The following is an 11042-nucleotide window of genomic DNA, read 5'->3' as shown; positions in this document are numbered from 1 at the left end:
CTATTAGCAAGGAGTTATCTGGTTTGGAACATCTTGAGAAACTGATTGATAATCAGGAGAAACATAAGGTTAAGGAGTAACCAGACACTTAGGAGCTAGCTTGAAATTCCTATGGATAGCAGATATACTGATTGGGATACCTCATTGTTTCTTCAGAAACAATAGGTAGCTTGCAGCAACAGGGTTTGGGATTTTTACTTGTTGTGAACAAGTCTCAGTGTAGCATGACTTTTCCAGATCTTGCTATAGTCTTTTAACAGGCTTAAGGCAATTATTGGAGTGTTCATAACCTTTTGTGGGGAGGACTTCCACCAGTCATCCCAGGAAAAGTATGACAACACTTGTGGTCAGGGCTCCAACAGGCTGGATGCTGTGATGAACCCTTTTCCATTGTTCAAATGTTGCCCATACCCCCTCTGACTTGGTCTCTTTGCCTCAGCATTCCCTAACCAGGCACCTGAGTTTTAGTCAATCAAGTTTAAATAGGCCTCCCATAGTGGGACCAGGGAATGTACGGTCCGAGATGCCTATTAAACTTTACTTCTGCTTAGTTCTGGTTAGATGAGGTGTGTGTGTGGAGGGGGTGGGGGGGGGGAAGGTCCTTCGTAAATCCAGATTAGAATTGGTCTGATAAATGCTGAGCTGGGTGTGTGTAAATGTGGGTTGTGCATTTGGAGCACAGATTCCCCATCATGCAGTGCTCGCCTGCTTCTCTGATCCCAGAATTCACTGCAGTCTTTCCTTCAGGCATTCTGTTCTCCATCTCCCATGTAAATGAATGGTCATCTGGTTGCATCTTAGATACAAATGAGACAGGGCAGCTGCTCCCTTATCTGGAGGGCTTTAGGTATGTCTCCCACTGCATCTTAATCAGTTTTGTTTAGGAAGAGGGGGGGAATTCTTTATGAGTCAGACAGGCTGCGTCCTGTGCTAGGGTTTCCCAGCAACACAGAGCTGAGAAGTAACAACACACACATGCGCACGCGCACACACACACACACACACACACACGTAGCAGGACAGAAAAAGGCTTGGTGGAGGGATTGAAGTCAAGGTGTGTAGGGACAGATCCAGGTCCTTTACTTGGGGAAGGAAGGTGAGTGATAGCGACCTATCCTGGGCTGCGAGCTGATCCTTAATGGCAAGTTGGGGTCTTCTCCAGCAAGGTGTTGTTCAGAGGAGGGTTGCTGGCATGGCCTCTGGGTGGATAGGTTGTGTGGCATGGTGCTGGTCCAGGTGGAGAGGGCATCCCACTGGGTCTGTCTTCACTCCCTCCTTTTATAGGGCAGACCTTCTATGACCATAGTGGCAGGGGTATGCCCAGGCAAGGGTCAACCCTGGTGTACTGAGCATGTAATTTCAGGCTACGACATGCAGTTTCAGGTGTGTGTAGTGGTGGGTTGGCTGGTTTCTGCAGCAGTCTTTGTCTTCCAAATCTTGAGCCAGGGACAGTCAATGCAGGGTGATGGTTGGGTCGTTGAGTTGATGGTTTGGTCATTCAGAGGGAGCTATTTTTAGACCTACTGCCACTGTCTCTCAAGGACTCTCATTCATCTGTATTCATTCAGAAACCAATTTACATACTGGTTAGGCATGAGTCATAGGTTACACCTGGGCAGAGGACACAAGATGGAGGCTTGACATACGAAGTGGAAACTTGACATTACTTGATATTACTTTACACATATAGGCCTAAACCATACAGTATTCATGTGAAACAATAAAAATCAATGCAAAAATGATAGGAATATAATGTAATACAATATAAAACAGTACAAATCAATACAAACAGAACAGAATACTATTTACAATATAAAAAGGGGCTTATTACAATAATAGCATACAACTTGTCTTGGCTTACCTAGTACTACTTGTAATCACTTATAAGGGATAGAGAGGGCAGAGAAAAATTTGGAAATGGTTAGGGGAAGGGGAGGGAGTGTATTTTTAAATAAGAAAAAGAAAAACTGCGGGTTTTGCTACATTCCTAGTTCTTGCATGATTCATTTTTGGAGCATAAGTTTGGAGGCTTTCTTTATGATGCATTTAGCATAGAGTGGCCCCATTCTCAAAGAACATACTTTAAATTTAATCCCTAAAGAGAGAACATCATTGTAGTCAAAATTCTAAGGTATTAAAGGCACATGTTAATGGCATGTGTTACAAAAATAAGGTCAACCTCTTGTCAAGCTGACACGAAATGAAAGCGTTAATGGCTACTGCCCTCTGGAAATCCTACTGCAAAGATGTCTCTATAAAGGCTTCAAGATGCATATGTATTTGGTTCATATTTTAACCAAATTTCAGATGTTTCCCTTTGCCAACTGCATCATCCCTGATTTTTCCAGATTGAGCCTAAAACACTTCTATTTCAGCTGTATCTCTATCTCTGCAATACATAGCATGAGCAGGAAAAGGATTTGTCTGGGCTCTTTGAGGTGGAGCTACGATCAACTATTAATCTGTTGGCAATATTGTAAATTCTCACCTTGTCCCACACATTTTCTTTGACTCAGAATCAATCAGTCTTTCTGTACCCTCTTCCTTTTGTAGCTCTTTTACTACCAAGGATATTGTAATGGTTAAATAACAGTAAAAACCCTTTTTGTTATTTGCAGTTATCCATTTGGGAGTCAGTTCATGAATTAGCACACAATTCTGTGACTGTTTTTGGTTTGAATGTTCAATGTTTTCATCTACTGTCCAAATCTAGTTGAATTAAAGTAAAGTAAAATTATAACTTGACAGAAAATGGGTGCAGCTGGATTTAATATTTCACCCCATGTGCGTGATTATACAAATACTTTAACATCAATATGACCATTACATTGCAGTTCTAACAAAACGCATAGGAATGCCATAGTAAAAACAACCCCCTCCCCAAAACAAAACAAAACAAAACAAAACAAAACAGCCCCCCCCCCACACGCATTCTCTTGGTTTACAAGGAAATTAGAAGCTATTTACAAAAAATGTACACATTCTTTTTTTCTGTCTCACCACTCCAAGCCAGATGTTCTTAGCTAACAACAGTTAATTTGATAATATGTAAATTAAAAATGTTTGTGATCTAATAAATAACCATAGAAATTGTATCTACAGTGGAACGTACACAGAGGTAATAAAGAGGGGGGGAAAAAGAGTCATGTTTAAAGGAAAACACCCAAACAAACAATCAGGTAGGCTATGACATACTCAAAAACAGAGCCCAAACAGTCTTTAAATTATCCTTTTCATTGTAGGGTCTGTATATGATGCCCCCCTGTAAGGCTGGTTTAGCCAGGGACATCATCTGTCTCTTGCCGACATGGTTTCAGATGTCCAATGTAGGAGTGTCATTACCTTGGTTTAATGTAAGCATGTATTCTTTTTCTCCTTTTTCAGGAACTATACAAAACTACACAGCCTTTTGATCCCGAGGGTGTTTTGGGTACAATCAACTCAGTTGTGATGGCTTTCTTTGGTCTACAGGTAAAGTCAAAGAGTGTATTTATCTTAAATACTATTTAAGACCTTGTGTTAGCTAATTAAAAAAGAGAAGTGTACCTAGATTTTACCTGTGTCCAATATTCAATTCAAGGCTAACATAAAAGAATCCAGTGGGAAATAAGATGAAGCACTGGAACCAAACCTAAGAAATCATTGCAGTAGAGAATACAAGTAGTTACATATCTTGCTTGCCCAAGAAATAAAGGCAAAGCCCCAAAGTAACCCATAATGCACCTGGCTAATTATGCAATAATTTGTCCTGAGGAGAAGATTACCTCCCAATCCCAGTTGGTAGCCATTACTAGGCAACCATAATAAATGCATGAAACTTTTGGATTACTCCATTTTTGTTGTTTCTCATTTGGTGTATGAGAAGAAATTAGACAAAAATGTGAATATGTGAGCATATTTAAGTAAGTATTACCTCTCCATAATATTGTTTGCTTTTCTTATAATTTAACCTATTTTAAGAATTCAAAAGTTTATTCAACCATTTCATACAAATTGCAAAAGTGTTAGAATTTCCAGGAATAAATAAGATAAAAACAAGATAAATACACTTGATAAGTAGTGTTTCATAATACTTTTTCACCTCTAATACTTGCCCAGTCAGATGGCTCATTACATGTTACCTTTCTAATAGACACCTGGGAGAACGATGCCCACTGAGGACCAACTTACCTTTACCTTTAAAAAAGAGTACAGTTTCCAACAGGTGGTAAATATTTTTCATTTGAGATTATCAACATACATGGAAGATTATAAAGTTAGGATGCTTCTCCAAACACAGTCCCCAGAGCTAGTTGGAAAAGACAAGTAACTCAGCAATTTAGAGGAAGAAAAGATAAAGTTGCTTATTTATTATGCTATATACTGAGAGTGCAGTAGGTATTAGGTGAATACAGAAATTAAACAAGGTGCTGGAATGTTCTTTACATTTCAGTGTATACCTATAATAAATATAGAAGTGCATGGCTGTGTTAGAGTGATGTTGTAGCCATGATGGTCCAAGATACTTGGGGACCTAGGGGGAATCCCTCTAGCCATAACAAAGGTTTTCCTGTGGTAAGTGTACCCAAAGGGGTTAGAGATTTTATGGGGATTTATGGGGAAAGAATAGGATTTATGGGGAAAGAATAAGAGACCTAATGATTTGTGCAGCTTTGCCAAATGACAGTGAAACAGGAGCATAATTGTAAATAAATACTTGAAGGGTGTAAACAAGAATGAAATTAAATTTTTCCTCCTAACAAAGGAAAAAGGGATTTTTGTTTGATTTTTTTTTTTTTTACCAGGAGTAAGGTGAGATATGGAGGGAAAAACAGCCAACAAACCCATTAGACTGAATAATAGGGAAAGGTTACTGTTAAGATACTTTGTTAGACTGTGGAATTGCTTCCTAAGGGAAGTGGTGGGAGTCTTGTATGTTGAGACATTTTAAAACTGGCTGAGAAAAATGTCAGAAGTAGCTCTCTGGTGGGGAGGTATGGGGGTGGGAATCAACTGTTATGGGGACAGGGGTTGACTTAATGGGCCTTTTCCACCCCTTTCATAATTCATGATTCATTAAATAGTAGGCCTGTGCAAAGTGGCTAGTATTTGCTTTGGATTCAGCCGATTCGGGGAACAGTGATTCAATTTGGTGATTTGTATCACTGTCCCCGAACAATTTAGCTGCCACCAAATCATCCAAATCTTCAAATCAAACAGGTCCCACCCCCTGCCAAAGGCTTCTCTGCCTGACCCCAGCATCCTGGCACTTAAAAAAGAAAAAGAAAAAAAGCCTTGCACTCACTGGCTCTTGCCAGCTGGGGGGGGCAATCTCCACTGCAGCCCACTCCCCCCTGCTGCATGGGGGGGCTCTGCCACAAGCCCCCAGAAGCCCTAGTGGCTGCTTTAGCAGCTGGTGTATGCAAGGGTTGTTTTTTGTTTGTTTGCTTGTTTGGGTTTTTTTCAAGAACTGGGAGCTGGGGCTAGGCAGAGCACCATTGACAGGGCTGGGAGAGTGGGCGGGGGATGGGGACTCATCACAGAGCCCCCCATGCAGCATGGGGCAGGGGAGCAGCAGGGATTGCCTCCCTACCTGGCAGGAGTTGGTGAGTGCGGGGCTTTTTTTTCTTTTTCTTTGTTTGTTTGTTTGTTTGTTTAAGTGCCAGGGCCCTGGGGTTGGGCAGTGCAGCCACTGACGGGACTGGGAGAGCAGGTGGGAGTCGGGGGTGCTTAAGGGGGCTGGGGGAGCAGGCAGGGGATGGGACCTGGTGTGGGTCCCCCCATGGTCCACTCCCCCCTTCTCCAACCCTACCCCCTCACTCCCTACTTACCAGCACGGAGTCCGGGTCTAGCTCCCTGCAATGGTGAATAGGGATTGCCCAAATCTGCAAAGCTCTCCAAATTTTTCCGAATCAATTCAGAGAACTTCAAATCGATTTGGACCTTTTTATTGGTCCCCTGATTTGATTCGGATTTGGAGATTCAGCCGCAGAATCAGTCCAAATCTCCTCTGAACTGAATTGGCATCCGAAGCTTCAAAGCCCTATTAAACAGCACCCTCTTTTTGGTGTCATGGGCTACCTCATTGGGTGAATCTCTCTCAGGGGTAAAATGTTTCAGACAGTTCATGGAAACCTTTTGTTTCATGTCCTTTCGCAGCCTTGCAGTATAACTGTATACCTAAAAGCATCATTAGCATTTCTTTATACTGCCTTATGCCCATTTCCCATCAATTGTTCTTGGGCAATAGATTCCATTACTATCATTTGCAAAGATTACTTTTTTTGAGAATTGGGAAATCCAGTCAAAATGTGGGTAATCCTGCAATGTATCAAGAGGAACTTTTAAAAGATACAAAACAAGCATGTCTACTTTCTGCTTTCTAGCATTTTTAAGACTTAAGTTGTTTAACAGATGACTTGTTATGAGGCTGTTAAAAATGGTATTTTTTTGTGTCATTATTCTAAAAAGGGTATTATTTTAATTCTTGGAAAAGTTACTTTTTAAAAATAATTTTATGACCCCCTTGTGGAAAATCTAATTACCAGTAGAATTTTCAAACATAAAGCCTGTTAAACTTTATAGGACTCTTGTTCACTAATTTTATAACTGCAGTTAATTCTCAGACTTGTATGAGGTGTCAGTTCTGTCAGCTGTGAGAGAGGATTAGAAAGCAAGGCTGAAGCAATATTTTACCCAGTGTTTTTCTCATTTGTTGTCAGTGGCCTTTCAACAGAGCACCTCCAGTACAGCTGTTGTGTGACATCATGGCATAGACTAGAAATCCCCACAGACATTTGCTGTGTAAATTTATGAGAGATATTTAAATTCAGGGATTCATTTTTCACTATTTTATTGTTTTAGAGACTTGTAAAATAGTGTTTGGGGAAAAAAGTTGTAGGGTCACTTTATTTATTTTGATTAAACGGAGATAAAATATGGATATTGAACATATTATAATATGCTATAATCAATTATGTCAGTGTACTAGTTTTTCTATTGACAAAATAAAATAAAATTATGCATGAATCGTGTGTGAAAATTAGAACTGGTGAATGCTGTAAGTGCTAAGAGCAGAAAGGATTGAAAAATATGACAGATATAATTTCACTACTCTCCTGAAGTTCCCAGGAAACTTTACCCACTGGATTCAGATAGAGACTACTGATATAATGTATTTGTGACCCTTGCTGGCTGCTTCATGCTCTCACGTCAAAGAACGGGATTGGGTGATGAGAACTTTTCCATTCTCTTTTAGAGAGAATAGGGAGGGTCAGTCACTACATGTCTTAATCTCTAAATTCAGCTGATTTTTTCAGATGGCTGCCTGGGAGCTGACTGAAGACGAAGGCCTTAGGCCCACATTACATTTGTAGTGCTATATACACCTTTGAATTGCTGCAAAAAGCTAGGATGCATACATACAGACTGTCTGTAGTGCCACAAAGAACACGCATCTACCACAAACATGGTTGGTCAGCCACAAAAAAGTTCCCATTTCAAACCACCATTCCATCATATTCCTCTCTCCCTCACCCTTCCAAGTAGAAAGAAAGGAGAGCGCCTACAAAGAGCAGAGCTGCAGCTCTTCCAGGACCTGGGGTGGCAGGTTTGCTCATCTCAGTGAGCTGTCACAAAACCACTGCTGCCCTGAGGGATCAGGAGCTCTGTGATGGGACCCTGCTGCCATCAGTGTAGTAGAGAATATAAGAATACTCCAGGCAATGAAGTACTGGTGTATATCCAAAATCTCCAGATCATAGGCTCTCTGTTTAGGGTTCATGTACAGATATAAGGAGGTTGCAAATTCTGTTATTCCATATTTCTAACTGGATAAGGATGCCTAGAAGAGTGTCCCAATTGGGAACATGGTATGGGAAGGCTGTATAGCTCTTGAGTCAATGCTGGAATAAATATGGGCTTCTAATAGACAACTCTGAGACCATGCCCAAGGCCTTTGAGGTAGATGATGGAGACTTGTGTGTCTGACTAAAATTCTCTGTTATAAAACATCATTTGATTTTAAACATGCTAATGTTACATGTTCATCACACTAAAATGAAAAGATACCCGTGTTTTGCTTTAATTATGCTCTTCTAAAAATATCTTGACTAATTATGTGGGGGGGCTGGTTTGTTGGCAGAAAAAATGCATCTACGTATGAAATTTCTATTTAAAAAGTCTGCCCGATCCAAGATAAATAAATTATATACAATTTTAAAAATGCATTCATACTACAATTTCTAATTAGATTTATGCAATACACATTCAATCGCAAAATGATCAAAACTGAGTTGCATTTTTACAGGTTCCCAAATTGCTTTTAAAAATTGCTATGCTTGTTCTCAAAATGGCCTGTGAGTATGAATAGAAGTTTTTTAAAGCAAAAAAAAATAAGGTCCTTCCCTATTATATATAGAATGGTCACCCAGAACCTTACAGTTCATGATACCCAACATTTCAGCCACAAGGCAATGTGTGACAGAGCACAGGTTGTGTCAGCCACTTTAAGAGGTTTCAGGCAGGCTCTGAGTAGCCAGCAGGTGGAGTTTGGTCCAACTGGATGGTTACACGACTGAAAGGGGGCCACCAGATTGGAGGAGGGCTGGGCAGCCCCATGTAAGCCCAGGCTGTAGGAGCAGAGCTGGCAGTTGCACCTAGGGAGCCAGAAAAGCAACATCTCTCAGCCTGCAGACTGCTGCTCCAGAACACCTGGAGGTCAAAGGTAGGAACTATGGGGATGTAGGAGGTTCCTGGTCCTGGGGTATGACTGGAAACTGCATCCTGCTGGGGTTGGATGGTGTGGTGGGGATGCCTGTGGTGGGACAGTCTTCAGGAAATGAAAACCAGCATCTCCCCAGTGAAAAGAGAGAATGGGGTGCCTTAAAGCCTCAGTCCCTGCTGCCTTGTGGGTACCCCATGGAGGGGAAAGGCTAGGAGAACACACCCCGACAGAAAAGCAAGAGGCTTGGGTGACAGCACAGGATCCAGGAGCACCCAAGCCCTATGCCTGAATATGGGTGAGGCCTAGTGGGAGGCCGAGAGAGGGGTCCAGGTACGTCAACAGACATCTGAGGCCTGAGTGGGCCATAGGCTGAGTTAGGGGTCCAGGCAGACACCTTAGGCCCAAGGGGCATAAGGCCCAGGAGTCCAGTGAGGGCTAAAATAGTGGCCCAGAGAGGGGCCAAAGGCTGAGTTTGGCCCGGTGAGGGACAGAAAGCTGGAGGTTGCATAGAGTAGGGACTGTGGGGGCCTGAAGGACTGCACGTAGGCTGGCCAGAGTAGTGGCCCCAGTGAAGGGGTCAGAGAGGTCAAGGTACATCTGGGGCACCAAAAGCCACATGTGGGCCAGAGTGTGGCCTAGCTAAGGCAGTGGTTCCCAACCTTTTTAGATCATGGACCGGAAATGACTGCAGACCAGCAAACTGTGGACCAGCATATTGAAGACCGGAAGTGACCAGCATATTGCGGATCGGCAGCCAACCCTTTTTTATACTGAGTATAAAAAAGGGTTGGCTGCAGGTCTGCAGTCTACCAGTCACTTCTGGACTTCTGGTCCGGCAGCCAACCCTCCTGTGGACTGGCAACCAACCCTTCGCAGCCTGGTACCAGGCCACACTCTGGGGGTTGGGAACCTCTAAGCTAAAGGGTCAGGGGAGCTGGAAGTGGTTTTGGATGCCATCTGTGAGGCATGGGATATATTGTAAGGGGAGGTTCAGATCCATGCATTTAGCATCAGGGCAATAAAATGGGCAGCCTCCTGCATTTTGCATCTATTTTGATACATCAAGGTGTGGCAAGCCAGGCAGAGCAGACTGCCCTAGACAGGTGGGTGGACCCATGTCATGACTGGCCTCAAAATGGCCCGTTGTCACACAATGCTAGGCAGAATATATAAGAAGTGAATTTAGATTTTGAACACAAAAGAGGTCCCAGCAATATTTGAAGCACAACTGCCCCTTAGAGAGGCTTCCTGCCTTTTTTTCTAAAATTTTAATTTCATAAGAGAAATAAAACAATCCATCTGCAACAATGTGAACTGTAGGTGCTGAGTACAAGAGGACCGACATTCAAAGCAACCCTGAAAAATCAAAGACCATGATACTTTTCCCCCTCGGTTCCAAGCACACAATGTTGTTTGGCTCTGAAGTGTGACCATAAAAAGGGCAGTTTAATAGGGTCTGTGTTTGTTTTCATTTTGGGGATGTTTATAACAAAGTTACTCACTTTACCAATCAAAGATTTTTAGTTTTCCCTCAAAAGGAGTATGGAACTATGGTGATGGTTGTGATGGGGGAGGCCTGGGTTGTGGAGGAAAACATGTCCTTCTAGACCGAAAGTTAGACTCATTATGTGTTAAGATATAGATATTGAGCTCTAAACATCAATAACAGAATAGAAATAGAAAATGATGAAAAAAAAATGAAATCCTTTTATCTTGCACTTAAATGTTGTTTGAGCTAGATCCTCGTGTATACTGATGTACACTGGCTTAGCTCCATCAAATTCAGTGGAGCTGCAGTAGTATAATAATGTGAGGATCTGGTCTTTGTGCTTAGTCAAGAATCAGCCCAATATGAACCATGTGTCTGATTTTATTTAGTTATGCTACTACTAGCTATGTCAGGGCAAATGAAACTCAGTAAAAATTATTTCACTGAACACTACCAAGCCAGACAAATGTTCTGAAGCCTACCTGTATTTCAGGAGCAGATCCTTTTGAATATAGAAGAATACTTTACAAGTCAAGGAGTCAAAGACCATACGCACAAGCAAACAATGTTTTGCAGATGAGCTAGATACAGCTTTTGGCCAAATTTTGAGTATTGCATATTACCTGCCAAGCTTTTAAGATGTCCATTGAAATCAAGGATAACAGATATTATTACTCAGTACTTTTCAGTGTTTAGCCTTAGATCATTATAGGAACATAGTATAGTGTGCTGTTATATCGTTTACAGTTGTACTTTTTAAGAATTGTTAGTGTTGCTTTATTGTAGTGGGTTTTAATTTTGTTTCATGGCTTGTTTAAAAGTTGTTTCCCCCAGTCCATTTGTAATTTT

General features: G+C 41.7%; 1 protein-coding gene across 1 annotated transcript in view; it reads left to right on the top strand.

Annotated features, from left to right (window-relative positions):
• LOC109287345 (heparan-alpha-glucosaminide N-acetyltransferase-like) overlaps positions 1-11042 on the top strand; it is a 356204-nt gene that overhangs the window by 259885 nt on the left and 85277 nt on the right. Inside the window, 1 exon segment of the mRNA XM_019502327.1 lies at positions 3385-3471. Coding sequence (XP_019357872.1) covers positions 3385-3471 — 87 coding nt within the window.

Source organism: Gavialis gangeticus, unplaced genomic scaffold, assembly GCF_001723915.1.
Source record: "Gavialis gangeticus isolate Ggan-Ray unplaced genomic scaffold, GavGan_comp1, whole genome shotgun sequence".
NCBI classification, from domain to species: domain Eukaryota; kingdom Metazoa; phylum Chordata; order Crocodylia; family Gavialidae; genus Gavialis; species Gavialis gangeticus.
This window is presented reverse-complemented; position numbering and strand designations above follow the sequence as displayed.